This window comes from Pleurodeles waltl, chromosome 6 (genome assembly GCF_031143425.1).
Source record: "Pleurodeles waltl isolate 20211129_DDA chromosome 6, aPleWal1.hap1.20221129, whole genome shotgun sequence".
In the NCBI taxonomy this organism is placed as follows: domain Eukaryota; kingdom Metazoa; phylum Chordata; class Amphibia; order Caudata; family Salamandridae; genus Pleurodeles; species Pleurodeles waltl.
This window is the reverse complement of record NC_090445.1, coordinates 1,232,532,126-1,232,546,913: the sequence shown is the minus strand read 5'-3', so window position 1 is coordinate 1,232,546,913 and position 14,788 is coordinate 1,232,532,126. Positions and strand designations below refer to the sequence as shown.

The 14,788-nt window shown below is 45.9% G+C and overlaps 1 protein-coding gene across 2 annotated transcripts in view; it reads right to left on the bottom strand.

Moving 5' to 3' along the window:
• USP54 (ubiquitin specific peptidase 54) overlaps nucleotides 1-14,788 on the bottom strand; it is a 1,958,070-nt gene that overhangs the window by 1,111,024 nt on the left and 832,258 nt on the right. For both annotated transcript variants that reach the window (XM_069240548.1, XM_069240549.1), the window contains exon 10: nucleotides 13,531-13,699. In XM_069240548.1, the coding sequence (XP_069096649.1) occupies nucleotides 13,531-13,699 (169 nt within the window). The remainder of the gene's footprint in view (nucleotides 1-13,530; nucleotides 13,700-14,788) is intronic.

Below are 14,788 nucleotides of genomic sequence, written 5' to 3'. Positions count from 1 at the left end.
CTTTTTTGGCATGGTTACCCCCACTTTGTGCCTGATGTCAGCGTGTTGTTACTGTGTTCACTGGGATCCTGCTAACCAGGATCCCAGTGACTGTGCTCTCTCTCTCTGCATTTGGTTGTACCTAACCTGTTACACCCCACAATTAGCATACTGGTGCCCCCCATATAAGTCCCTAGTATATGGTACCTAGGTACCCAGGGCATTGGGGCACCAGGTGTTCCCCATGGGATGCAGCATGTATTATGCCACCCAGGGGAGCCCATGGAAAGTGTGTCTGCAGGCCTGCCATTGCAGCCTGCGTGAAAGGGTTGCACCCTTTTGACTACAGGTCACTGCACCAGGTCACTGTAAGTCACCCCTATTGCAAGTCCTCCTAGCCCAGAGGGCAGAGTGCAGGTACCTGTGTGTGAAGTCACCCCTGCATGAGCAGAGGTGCCCCCACGAACGCTATTTTTCTGGACTTCTTGAGTGTGGGGAAGCTATTTTAGCTGTGTACTGGACATCAGTCACTACCGATGTCCAGCTACATAATGTTAACTCTGAACCTAGGCATTTTTAGTATGAAACATGTCGGAATCATACCACAACACTGTTGCCAGTATTGGTTGTATGATTTCATGCACTATGAGGGCTCCTTAGAGGACTCCCAGCTTTGCTCCAACCAGTTAGCAGGGTTTTCCCGGCCAGCCCACGCTGCTGCCATCCTACAGACAGCTTTCTGCCCTTCTGCTGCTTTAAAAGCTCAAGCCCAGGAAGGCAGAGCAAAGGATTTCCTTTGGGAGAGGGTAGCAACACCCTCTTCCATTGGAAATAGGTGTTACATGGCTTGGGAGGGGTAGCCTCCCCAAGCCACTGGTATGCTTTGAAGGGCACATTTGGTGCCCACCTTCCATAAACCAGTCTGCACCGGTTCAGAGACCTCCAATCCCTGATCTGGCATGAAACTGGACAATGGAAAGGGAAGTTACCACTCCCATGTCCATCACTATCCCAGGGGTAGTGCCTAGAGCTCCTCCATGGGGCTACTTGATTCTGCCATCTTGAATCCAAGGTGGGCAGGGGCCTCTGGGAGCATCTGAGTGGCCAGGTCAGGCAGGTGACGTCACAACCCCCTCTTGATAGGTGATCATTTTGCTAGGTGACCAATACCCCTTTCAGGGCTATTTAAGGTCTCCATCCTGGGTGGATCCTCAAATTCGATGTGCAAGATTTCAGCAGGACTCCTCTGCAATGTTTAATTCTACTTCTGGCCTCTAGAACCACATCTGGACTTCACAGGAACCTACAATCTGCTGCTGCAGCAAAGACTTTGCTCTGCAACATTGTTTCTCTAGCTCTTTCCAACAACTGCAACATTTCCCAAGCTGTGCATTCTCTGAGGGTGGCAAGGCTTTAGTCTGCACCAAGAAGCAAGAAGGAATCTCCTTGGAGTGAATGAGCCACTCCCCTGCATCAGCAGGCAACGACGATTGGCTGCATGGTTCCTCTCTCCTGCAACTATGTGTGGCTCCTGCACAACAGGAGGTGGTTCAAAGTGGTCTCCTCTACCAGCTGTTCAACTTTGGAGGATGGGAGCCTTTACCTCTTCTTGCAGAACAGTACCCTTGTGTACCGCGACTCTTACAGCTACCAAGGCTTGTTGGCTCTTCTTCTGAGGGACCTTCAGGCTCCATGTAGCCCCAGCCTCCAGCACTCTCCCTTGCAATGCTTGGTCTCCTGCCTGCTGCTCCAGCGATGTGGGACTTATTTCCAGGTGTGCTTAGTGGGCCTCACTCTGACTCCTGTGCCAGCTGCCTGTGAGTTGCCTGCAGGGGCTGCATCCATGACTTCTTGCTCTCCTGACTGCTCGGGGGTGCCTGGGACTCCCCTTCTTTGGGTTGAGTCCCCTCGGACCTTCCTGGTCCCCCGCAGCTCTGCAACTCCTCTTCTGCAACTCTTGCCTTTGCCAAGGCTTGTTCGTGGTTTTTCCACACCCCTGACAGATTGCAACTCTTCTTTTGACTTGGGACATCGACTGCATCACCTCTGCAACTCTTCCTCTGCTGCATAGCGGACTCCTCGTCTTCATTGTCAACCTGGTCCTGCACCTCCATAAGGGTGGGTAGTGGCTCCTGCCCCAACGGGATACTCCAACTGGAACTGGACTTGGTCCCCCTTCATTTGCAGGTACTCTTCTGTCTGAATCCATCATCAGTTTCTTGCAGTCTGGCTTGGGTCTTGCACAGTCCTTTCACAAAGTTTTTCTGTGGGTTTGGGAAAAAACAGGTGCTTACCTCTTCTCTCCTTGTCGCTGGGAGGCAGTCTGGTACTTACCTTTTGGGGTTCCTAGTTCCTCCATCTCCCCTCTACAGATTCAGCTTACCTCGGTGGGGGTCCCTCATTTGCATTCCATTTTTTTTAGTATATGGCTTGGGCTCCACCAAGGGTCACTACTGTCTATTGTTATTGTACAGTTTTCTATTACTTTCTATGCTCATTTGTGACAACTAAGTTGTATATAATAGAGTGTTTACTCACCTGCTAGTGTATTGCCTATATAGTATTTTAACCCCCTCAGTGCCTTGGACGAGGTGATCTCGTCCCAGCACACGGTTCCCATATGCTTGGGACGAGATCACCTCGGCCTGCACCTGGCCCACTGGGGGAGTGCCAGCGCTCCCCCCGTGGGCCCCCACCCACACCCCCCCAGTCCGGGATGGAAGGGGAATCCCTTCCCCTTCCACCCCCGACCCCCCCTCGGCAATCTGATGTCAGCACGCTCACAGCGCACCGTCATCAATTGTTGCCGAGTACACACTGGAAGCCATTTGCTTCCAGCGCGTCGAGGGAAAGGACCACAACGAGGTGAGTCCTTCCCTTTTTGGTGGTTTTGGTGGGGAAAACAGACGCGGGTGAAAGGAAAGGGTTTTTCCTTTCCACCTGTGCCTGTTTACAGTGGATTCCTGCTCCACAATCGCGGGCGGGGCCCGCGATCATGGAGCAGGAATTCCCACTAGGCACCAGGGATTTATTTGTAGCTTTATTATTGGGAGCGACCCCTTGAGCAAGGGTCGCTCCCATTGGGGGCTATTTTTTATCGTATTTCGGCCCCCCTGGGGTCAGATCGGCCGATTTTTCAGCCGATCTGCCCCCAGGGATGGTTCGAAAACCACTAGACACCAGGGAATTTATTTTCGCTACGTTTTGGGGAGCGACCCCTTGGGCAAGGGTCACTCCCCTGGGGGGCATAAATAATCCTATTTCAGCCCCCCCGGGGGCATATCGGCTGTTTTTTGGGCCCAAAGGGGGCACGTTACTAATGGCCATTTCTGCCCACCTTGGAGGCAGATCGGCCTATTTTTTTTAGGCCCATCTGCCCCCAAGGGGGCAGAAGGCACCAAGATGTCAGAGATTTCTTTTTTTTTTGTTTCCCTTTGTTTTTTTGTGCTGGGGGCACCCCCATTCTCCCCCTTTGGCAAGGCCCGCCCCCCCCCCCCAGAGCTGTTGGCCATTTCTGCCCCCCTTGGGGGCAGATCGCCCTTTTGTTTTTTAGGCCCATCTGCCCCCTAGGGGGGCAGAAGCCACTTAGGCACCAGGGACAATTTCTAAGTTCTTGGTGGCGGGGTGTATGTCAACTGGTGAAGTATTTGTATTTGTGATTATAACAGTTTATTTCTTCTTTTTGTTCTAGTTGAAACCTTTTGCTTCCTTTGCTGTGGATCCTTGCGGTTTTGGCAGTAGTTGTCCTGCGGTTTGCATAGTTGCATGTTTTAGGTAAGTGAAAGCAATTTACTCCAAAGGAGTATTGTTGATATGCATGAATTACATATTTGTAGGTGATGTACAAAATGCAGTAGTGTGTGTGAAATTGTCCTTAGATTTGAGCACAATGATATTTGTGTTGTCATATGTCTATTTTTTTTTTCTTTTTAGTGTGATATCTTTGGTGATTGCTGTGTCTGTGCAGAGTAGTTGCTGGTGAGTAGCTTTTTCAGGCAAGTGAGTGGTATAGTTTTTTAGTACATAACTCTTTGTGATAAAGCTACACTTTGTTTATTACTTATTTTAGTGCTAGTTGTTGTTGGCAATCCATTTGTTGTTAAGGAGGATCATGGCTAGCCGCAGAGTGACCGCTCAGCAGGTTGTTGGCATGCTCTTTGAGTCGTCTTCAGACCATGATTACGAGACTGACTCTGCATCTGAGGCAGAGGAGGAAGTGAGAGATTCTGGCAATGAGTTTTCTGTCAGAGAAGATTCTTCTGATGAGGAAGCCACTCTCAGTGCAGATGAAGGGCCTGTTTTAGAGGAGGACATTGATGTGCCAAGTGTGCAGCAGCCTGGGGCTGAAGGGTTTCCCATTAGAAGACCTGACACCTGGATTGCCCCAAACATGGAGCAGCCACAGTTACCTGCATTTACTGGTCTCCCAGGGTGTAGAGTCAATACGGAAAACTTTTTGCCTGTCCATTTCTTTCACTTGTTTATGAACGATGTATTTTTGGAAGAGACTGTGGAGCAGACTAATTTGTATGCAGAGCAATATTTGAGGGCCAACGCTGCCAGACTTAGGCCTCAGTCGAGAGCTACTCAGTGGGTTCCCACATATCTGGAAGAGATGAAAAAGTTTTTAGGTTTGACTTTTTTGATGGGGTTGATCAGGAAGCCATCACTGGCTTCTTATTGGTCTACTAGTCCCTTGATGGCAACGGCTATATTTCCTGCAACTATGGCACGTAATCGCTATTTGCTTCTTCTTCGTATGCTGCATTTTATAGACAATGCTTTAGAATTGCCACAAGATCACCATGATTGTGAACGTCTTTTTAAGATTAGGCCTGTCCGTGATCATTTTGTAGATCGGTTTTCAGCGGTCTATGTTCCAGGCAAAGAGATAAGTGTGGACGAGTCTTTGGTCCTTTTCAAGGGGCGTTTAGTTTTTAAGCAGTACATTCCTTGTAAGAGGGCATGGTATGGGATTAAATTGTATATGCTGTCAGAAAGCAGTACAGGATACATGTATAATTTCCGGGTCTACACTGGTAGGAATTCCAGTATTGACCCTCCTGGTTGTCCGGCCACTTTTGGAGTTAGCGAAAAAATTGTGTGGGGACTTGATAGATGACTGTTTAACAAAGGTCACCATTTGTACATAGATAATTTCTACACTGGAGTGCAGTTGTTCAAGGAGTTGTTTAGAGTGGACACTGTTGCTTGTGGCACAATCCGTTCTAACCGGAAAGGCTAATCATGGGAGCTTGTCTGTAAAAAACTTGAGAGGGGGCAGTGCAGTGCCTTGAGGAATAATGAGCTGCTAGCTCTGAAATTTTCAGGCAGGAGGGATGTGTACATGCTATCTACCATCCATGATGAGAGTACTTCCCCTGTGACTGTTTGGGGTCAGGTTGCGGAAGTGCGCAAACCTGTGTGCATTTTGGACTACAATAGGCACATGGGTGGTGTTGATAGAGTAGATCAGAGGTTGGAACCTTACATTGCTCTTCCTAAGTCTTACGTGTGGTATAAAAAGTTGGCCCTACATTTATTTAATCTGGCAACTTTTAATGCTTTTATTGGGTTCATAGAGTGTTCCCTTGAGTCAAGGATGACATTTTTTAAATTTCAGGAATCAGTGATAGAAAGCCTTATTGTGGTGGAACAGGAAAGAGTTCCTAGAGTAGCAGTGGAGGATGTGGCTAGATTGATCAGCACTTTCCAAATCACATTCTTCCCACTCCCAAAAAAGACTTGCCCACAAAGAAATGCAGAGTATGTGCCCGAAGAGGTATCCGGAGGTAGAGCCGGATGTACTGCCCTGATTGCCCTTCAAAGCCTGGGCTGTGTGTGGCCGGCTGTTTTAGAAGTTACCACACCAAGAAGGTTTTTGGGGAAATACTGTGAGCGTAAAATGCCTATTTTGTATTTTCATATGTTCAGTTTCACGGTTGGCATTACTGTCATGTTAGAGCTTTTGTGTTTGTACTTTTGTACTTATTTCATAATAAGTTAGTGGTTTCTTTGTTGTTTATAAAAAAAAAGTGATGGCGGTGTGCGTGTGGTGGCGCTTGGCTGCCAGTATGGGTGGGGTGGTGCTTGGCTGGCGGTGTACGGGGGGTGGCGCTTGGTTGGTGGTGTGCTTGGGGTGGCGCTTGGTTGGCGGTGTGTGTGGGGTGGCGCTTGGTTGGCGGTGTGTGTGGGGTGGCGCTTGGCTGGTGGTGTGCGTGGGGTGGTGCTTGGCTGGCGGTGCCAGCCAAATGCCAGTCCACACACTCATCAGCTGGTATGATTGCTGTATCAGGCATGTGGGCGTATGAAAGTAATGGGCCCCTGAGTGGCACTGTCTGTCAATGCGAGTGTCGTAATGTGCTGGGCCCGTAGCTGGTGGCGTGAATGGTCTTGTATGAAAGGTGTGTGAATGGACTGTAAAGCGGTTGGTGCCTTGCCGTGGCTTTACAGCTCACGAGCTGTGAGTCATTGGTTCAGTTTTTTGGCCTTTCAGTTATTAACAGTGCATTTCACTTTTATGAAATCTCTTCTTAATAAAATTTGAGTTACTGAACCATCACTCACCCTCGTGCCAAATCCAACCAGTATGTGTGGTAAGAATTAAAAAACCTGCTCTGCTGTATTCAGGCGTCGCAGCACACTTGTGACACGCTAGGTGTCTCAGGTGGGACCCCGATGATGAAGCATGCCACCAACTTGGTTGGTGGGTGAGGGGTCTTTTTCACATAACCTAAGTGCGTTTCTTTTCACAACTTTAGTGTTTGGCACATCACAGACGTATGTGGACACATCAAAATGATATATTACAATACTACCTGTGTTTGGGGTGGAGGGGGCACCTATGTTTTTGGTCCTGGGTGCGGCCTTCATCTAGGGAAACGTACCAAACGCAGACATTTTTTTAAACTAGATACCCGGAGTCCAGGCAGGTGTGGCGTGCGTGGATTCCCCAACATTTTCTTACCCAGACTCCTCTGCAAACCTCAACATTTGCTTAAAAAAGCATATTTTCCTGACTTTTCTTTGAACGATCACTGCTCCAGCACAAAATTCCCACTCCCCAGCATTCCCCTTAGTCTCCCAAGTAAAATGACACCTCACTTGTGTGGGTCCCCAAAGCAGAGTCAGCCTAAAGATGTATAAAAGAAGAATATGTGCTTATCAACTCGCTGTGCTATCCCTTCAATCTCTACAAGTTTGTGGCCTTTTTCTGTTGCAGGCACCTGGCCCACCCACACAAGTGAGATATCATTTTTATCGGGAGACTTGCAGGAATGCCTGGTGGAAGGAAATTTGCGGCTCCTCTCAGATTCCAGAAGTTTCTGTCACTGAAATGTGAGGAAAAAGTGTTTTTTTTAGCCTAATTTTCAGGTTTGCAAAGGATTCTGGGTAAAAGAACCTGGTCAGAGCCCCACAAGTCACCCCATCTTGGATTCCACTAGGCCTCTAGCTTTAAAAAATGCACAGGTTTGGTAGGTTTCCCTAGGTGCCGGCTGAGCTAGAGGCCAAAATCTACAGGTAGGCACTTTGCAAAAAACACCTGTTTTCAGTAGAAAAATGTGATGTGTCCACGTTGTGTTTTGGGGCATTTCCTGTCACGGGCACTAGGCCTACCCACACAAGTGAGGAATCATTTTTATCGGGAGATTTGGGGGAACGCTGAGTGGAAGGAAATGTGTGGCTCCTCTCAGATTACAGAACTTTCTGTCACTGAAATGTGAGGAAAAAGTGTTGTTTTAGCCAGATTTTGAGGTTTGCAAAGGATTCTGGGTAACAGAACCTGGTGAGAGTCCCACAAGTCACCCCATCATAGATTCCCCTAGGTCCCTAGTTTTAAAAAAATGCACAGGTTTGGTAGGTTTCCCTAGGTGCTGGCTGAGCTAGAGGCCAAAATCTACAGGTAGGCACTTTGCAAAAAACACCTCTGATTTCTTTGATAAAATGTGATGTGTCCATGTTGTGTTTTGGAGCATTTCTTCTCGCGGGCACTAGGCCTAACCACACAAGTGAGGTATCATTGTTATCGGGAGACTTGGGGGAACGCTGGGTAGAAGGAAATGTGTGGCTCCTCTCAGATTCCAGAACTTTCTGTCACCGAAATGTGAGGAAAAAGTGTTTTTTTAGCAAACTTTTGAGGTTTGCAAAGGATTCTGGGAAACAGAACCTGGTGAGAGACCCACGAGTCACCCCATCTTGAATTCCACTAGGTCTCTAGTTTTTAAAAATGCACAGGTTTGGTAGGTTTCCCTAGGTGCTGGCTGAGCTAGAGGCCAAAATCTACAGGTAGGCACTTTGCAAAAAAAAAAAAAAAACTCTGTTTTCTGTGGAAAAATGTGATGTCTCCACATTGTGTTTTGGGGCATTTCCTGTTGCGGGTACTAGGCCTACCCACACAAGTGAGGTACCATTTTTATTGGGAGACTTGGGGGAACATAGAATAGCAAAACAAGTGGTATTGCTCCTTGTCTCTCTCTACATTTTTACTTCCAAATGTAAGAGTGTGTAAAAAACACATCTATTTGAGAAATGCCCTGTAATTCACATGCTAGTATGCGCACCCCAGAATTCAGAGATGTGAAAATAACCACTGCTCCTCAACACCTTATCTTGTTCCCATTTTGGAAATACAAAGGTTTTCTTGATACCTATTTTTCACTCTTTATATTTCAGCAAATGAATTGCTGTATACCTGGTATAGAATGAAAACCCACTGCAAGATGCAGCTTATTTATAGGCTCTGGGTACCTAGGGGTCTTGATGAACCTACAAGCCCTAAATATCCCCGCAACCAGAAGTGTCCAGCAGACGTAACAGTATATTGCTTTCAAAACTCTGACATTGCAGGAAAAAGTTACAGAGTAAAACGTAGAGAAAAATTGCTGTTTTTTTTACCTCAATTTCAATATTATTTTTATTTCAGTTGTTAATTTCTGTAGGAAACCCTTGTAGGATCTACACAAATTACCTCTTGCTGAATTCAGAATTTTGCCTACTTTTCAGAAATGTTTAGGTGTCTGGGATCCAGTATTGGTTTCACACCCATTTCTGTCACTGACTGGAAGGAGGCTGAAAGCACACAAAAAAATCGTAAAAATGGGGTATGTCTCAGTCAAATGCCATAATTGTGTTGAAAAATTGAGTTTTCTGATTCAAGTCTGCCTGTTCCTGAAAGCTAGAAATCTGGTGATTGTAGCACTGTAAACCCTTTGTTGATGTCATTTTCAGGAAAAGAAACACAAGCCTTCTTCTGCAGCCCTTTTTTCCCATTTTGTTGAAAAAACGAAATGTTCACTGTATTTTGGCTAATTTCTTGGCCTCCTTCAGGGGAACCCACAAAGTCTGGGTACCTCTAGAATCCCTAGGATGGTGGCAAAAAAGTACGCAAATTTGGCATGGGTAGCTTACGTTGACAAAAAGTTATGAGGGCCTAAGCGCAAACTGCCCCAAATAGCCAAAAAAAAGGCTTAGCACCTGAGGGGGAAAAGGCCTGGCAGCGAAGAGGTTAATATTTGTGTCACTTAAATAAAGAACCTTTATTTTTGTAACACTGTGTGGTTCTTTCATGTGTTTAAGTGTTGTATGACTATAAGGGGTATTGCATGAGCTTTTTGCATGTCTCCTAAATAAGCCTTGGCTGCTCATCCACAGCAAAGTCTAGAGAGCCTGGCTTCCTAGATACTGACTACACCTCACTAATAGGGGATTCCTAGACCTGGTATAAGGTGATAACACCCTAAGTGTTCTACACAAAAGGCCAGCTTCCTACATTTGTGTCATGTTTTACCTGTACAGTGCAATAACTTTGGATGCATATACCTTTTCTGCAATCGGTGTGTAACTTAGGTAGCAGGTAGCATTGCCAATGGGGGCATGGTTGTGTCATGTTCTACCTGCATGGGGAAGGAAGGGAAGTGCAGTGCACGAACAACACCACTCTTTTTGATGATGGGTGATTGCCTGCATTCTCTATTCATTGTCAGTTTGCCTATTTGGATTCCCACACGTACCAACATGGACTTTCTATGGTACACACTTCTGTGATGCCAGTTTGTTGGCAATGTAGTTCTTCAAGCCTTGATATGGGATGGGATGCTGGGTGTTTAACTCTTGTTGACCTGACTGCACTTGCCTCTATATATTGCCACTATACCAGCTTATATTTGTGGCTCTACTTGGGTCTTGGGAAGACAGGCTGAGCCCTTTATATCACCCCATTGATGGCTGTGAAAGACAGAGCACTCTCTTGTAGTTACCATATCCTCACCATCAGACGCATGGCTACTCCTGCACAGAGATATAAATATATACCTTAAAAGGCGGGAATCCCTGCTGCATGCTTGCAGGAAATGCATGCCATCTGTTGAATTGGACAAACTATGCAAGAAGTGTTGAGGTGCAGCAGTGGGAACCATATACTCCAGTTATGCCAGGGGTGTTCTTATATAGGTGCTACCTGGAGTTTCATTTACACCCACAAGCAATAAGGTTGATTGAGTGGGAAGAGGACCTCTTGGATGGTGAATTACTTACTGCTGTAGCGGTATATGCCCCAAATGTGGATTTCCTGACCACACTTTATCCATCACTGCTCTTTAGTCCTCAGGTGCAGTGCCTATGGTGTGGTGACTTTAATAGTGTTCCCAGTGTGGAAATAGATGAATCCTCTCCCCCCGATGGGAGCACAGTTGATATTAGCATTACAACATTTGACTCAATGGGTGAGGGAATCGCTGCTAACAGATGTTTGGCGAGATCAACACACATTGGACAGAGAATACTCCTTTTACTCAGGGGTACACAAATTACACATCTATATAGACTTGTTCTATTTCTGACTATCCTTGGGGATTAAACCCCCCTGCCTTGATGTACTAGTTCTATTGTTCCTTGGAGGAGGAACACCTGAACCTTATTTTGTAGCAATGGTGTGCCAGACTCGGAGTTTGTGTATGGGTAGGATGCGTGGTGAGGTTGAAAGAAGTTTTTATGCCATAATCATGCTCAATAACTGACAGAACTCACCTGTCTGAGGTAATGTTCTCCCATCAAGGAAAGAACCCTCACATTTTCCCCACCGACAGATGCTGTGTGATTGGAGGGAGATGCTGGGCAAGTCTATGTTTGGAGGTAGAGGCTCCCTTGACAGGAGTCCCCCTGCCTCTTCTTTTGTTGGAACTGTTTCCCCGAAAAGAGCCCATCATTGTACCCTCTACCAACTTGGTGGTAAGACTGCTGCCGCTGTTGGTACGAATGGGTCTGGTCAGGAAAGGAGGCCCCCCCTCTGTATTTTGGATTCATAAAGGAGCTCCTAGCAGCCAAGGTCTGTAGTGCACCCATAGCTTTGGTTGTATATGTGCCCTTGATTCTCTCAAGCATCTCCTCACCCTGTGGGCCGAAGAGGTGTTCTACATCAATTGGCAAGTTAATGAGATGCTGCTGAACTTGAAGCTGCCTATACAGAGCCAGTAGTGCATGTGAAGTATGATGGAGGTGTTTACTTCTGTAGCTACCATGTAAAAAATTAATCAAGGGTACATTGTATAGTGGCAATGGAGATGAATTTGCACTTTGATATAATTTTATCCCTCCTTATCTGGAACTCCTCAGGAAGGTGTTGCAGTAGGCCCTCCATTCCCTCCAGCTGAACCTTGTCATAATGAGCCAGAAGGCTCACAAAACTAGTTAGGCACAAGTGGATAGCAACCCTGACTGCAACCCTTTCGCTAGCTGCAGTAATTTGCTTGTTGTTGTTATAAGCCCAGCCAGTGTGGCGTGTAGCTTGAAGAGCGGCCCATTTGTGAGTAGTATGTACCACCAGGGAGTCTAAGGAGGTCATGTTCCCTGATGTATGTGGAGGCAAAGGGAGAAAGTCTGAATCTCTTCTCCATTCTAGGTGTAAAAACCTGGGATTTTTCAGACTCCTTACAGGTTTTGGGCGGGCTTGACCATGCCCCCCAATATAAAAAGTAACCAGAGAAACCGTATCATCCAAAGATTGTCTCCACCAGAAAATCTTTGTCCTCCGGCATGGTCTGCATATAATCCTTATGGTATGTGGCTGGCCGCTGTATAACCCCATGATATGCTACATCTTCCCATGGATCATCTGTGGGATCTTTGTAAAAAAAAAGAATAATAATAATAATAAAACAACCACAAAAAAAAACAACGTTTTTGCTTCAAATAATGATGGGGCACCGACAGGGCCTTAGGTTTGAAAGAATATTTCAGTGCTGGCAGGTTTCTTAAGACTCAAAAGACAATGGGGGTCAGAGCTCTTGGTTGGATCTAATCTCAGCTCTGATGCCTCACCTTTGCAGCAATAGGGGTCCCAAGGTGGTGGAGGACCTGCAGGCGGCAATGACTTATGCATGGGTGTCCAAGCCAGACCCCTTGGAGACCAAGCTCAGCATGAATCTGAGGTTTGGTGAGACGTATTTGTGCATCAGCTTCAACCATCATGGTCCTCTGGGTTGACTTTATGTGAGAGACAATGCCAACTGTAGTGGATGGACTGCTTTCATTCGCCTCTTTGGGTTCAGATGAGCCGGTATCGGTGGGGTGGGATGAGGAGCCAGGAAAACCAAATGACTCACCATCCTCTTCTTTGGCTCAGAGGGAGTCAGCTTTGCCCAAGATGTTTGGCGTGTATTCTGTCGACCACAAGATCCCAATGTGCAACCAGTGACTGTCTCTTCATTAGCAAATGGTCTTCTTGATTCAAAAAGCTAATCAGGAGAAGTCTTGGCAGTGAATACAAAGAAAACAGACCTTGCTGAGGTTGGTCCGGGGTATTTCCTGAAGGGTGTCTATTCCATCACCACCTATGCCACTTCATTCTCTAGGAGTCAGGGCTGGTCTTCAGTAATGGTCTCTGAAGTTCACTGAGGAAGCAGGGAAGGAAGAGCCACAGATGAAGGAAGCCTCCTACACTACAGGGTTAAAACATTTGACCACATGGGCCTGAAGCAATGAACGTCCGAGACATCGAGTGAAGGAACACCATCAATACTTGTTCGAACCTGATGGCAGAGAAAAATAATCTAATAATCCAGTCAGTGCCTATAGGCATTGCCATCCAAAGGGGAAGGCCTATCCTACTCCGTGACTAGAAAGACAACTTCACATAAAAACAAGCTGCAAAAATTCAAGCCAAAATCTAAATGGCAAGAGTATGCATAGAATGTATACCTATGGCCAGAAATGTAACAAACACAATTTTATCAATTTGAAAAGCTGGTTCAGTCACAAATAATGTTCTTCATTATCATTCTAAGGGCCTTATTTAGTTTGGCAGCAGGATACTTCATCACAGAAGTGGCACATTTCTTGTCCATCATATTACAAGTGCATTATAGCCTACTACACTTATAATACAGCAGGCAGGATATCTGCCACTTTTGTAATATAACATCCCAGCCACGAAACTCTAAATTTGTTCCCAAGTCTCAAACTGCCTTGTCGTTAGCAAATATTTAGGGTCATATCTGCATTTAAAAACAGAGGGATGCACAGGACTTAGGAGTAAAAAAATTGAAACAGTATTACCTGAATCTTCACTGTCATAGCATGTTCTGCTGTACTGCCGTAAATCCAACTGAGAGGAGGCATCTAGCACTGACACCGGTGTACCCCGAGGATCAGCATAAAGAAGCAGCAAAGGCTGATAATGACCCTTGATGCATTTGGTCACAACATCTTTCCATTTTGGCCCAATCTACACCAAAAAAAAGTGACAACATCAGCTTTAGAACCCACTGGGTGCTCTTGGGTGAATTTTCAAGATGTCAAGAAACTAGATGGGTAATGGTTATTTACACATAAGGAGCAATTCCCATATTCAATGAAGTATGAGCTTGCCTGTAAAAGGAAATGGCTTCACTAGCCTTTACTTCTCCTACCAAGGGAATGCAAAGAACTGGGACACCTTTTTAGGTAGACTCTACCAGACAGCAGAGCTATTTGATTGAAACAGACCTATTTCCAGGTTACTAAGAACTTACAGAGGTCTTAAATCATGCCCATTTCTTACCACTGGTTGGTTTTATTGTGATTTTCATTTGCTTGCTTCATATTCAGTGAACTGCCTTGTTTATCATGTGTTTTGCCCTCCTCTAGAGCACAGCCTACCCTCACAGTCCTATATTTGAATTTACATTTTTAAATATTTTAAAACTAAAATGAAAGCAATTTCCTGTGACTACTAATTTAATTATTGTGAATGTACTGATCCCTTTTGGATTAGTAGACTCATGCTATACTGTGTACAACATGAACAAAAGACATTGGCAGAGCCACTCCATCTCAAAAGCGAGACCTATGGGTTTTCCCAATGCTTCATATGCCAGCTTCTCATTACCTAGCAGCACCCAAAGCTTCTGCAACCATAACTCTACTGTTGGTGCCTGCCCTGTTTCCTATAAGAATGGGATCAGCTGTTCTGTCCCCAGCAATGCATGTGATATGGCTGCTCCCCCTAACTGCATTTAAGTGGGTATGTGTTACATGTCAGTCTACCAAACAAGATGATCTCCCAGCATTACTCTACTGGTGATACCATTATCTGGAGAACAGCCTTAAAACATCACAAAAATAGCTGTTACTTTTGGCAAGCTCTATCCAATGTATGTTCTGTTTAACTGCTCCTCTGGATCCCATCCGGCAGTTCTTGGATGCAGTAGAATGCATTCTGTGGTACCTAGCTTTATACCACCTCATTCAAATGCATTCTGGTACACAAACGTTGGAGTCTGACTGCTGGATAGCCTTAAATGTGATATGTGAGTGATGATCTTGCAAAAATGTA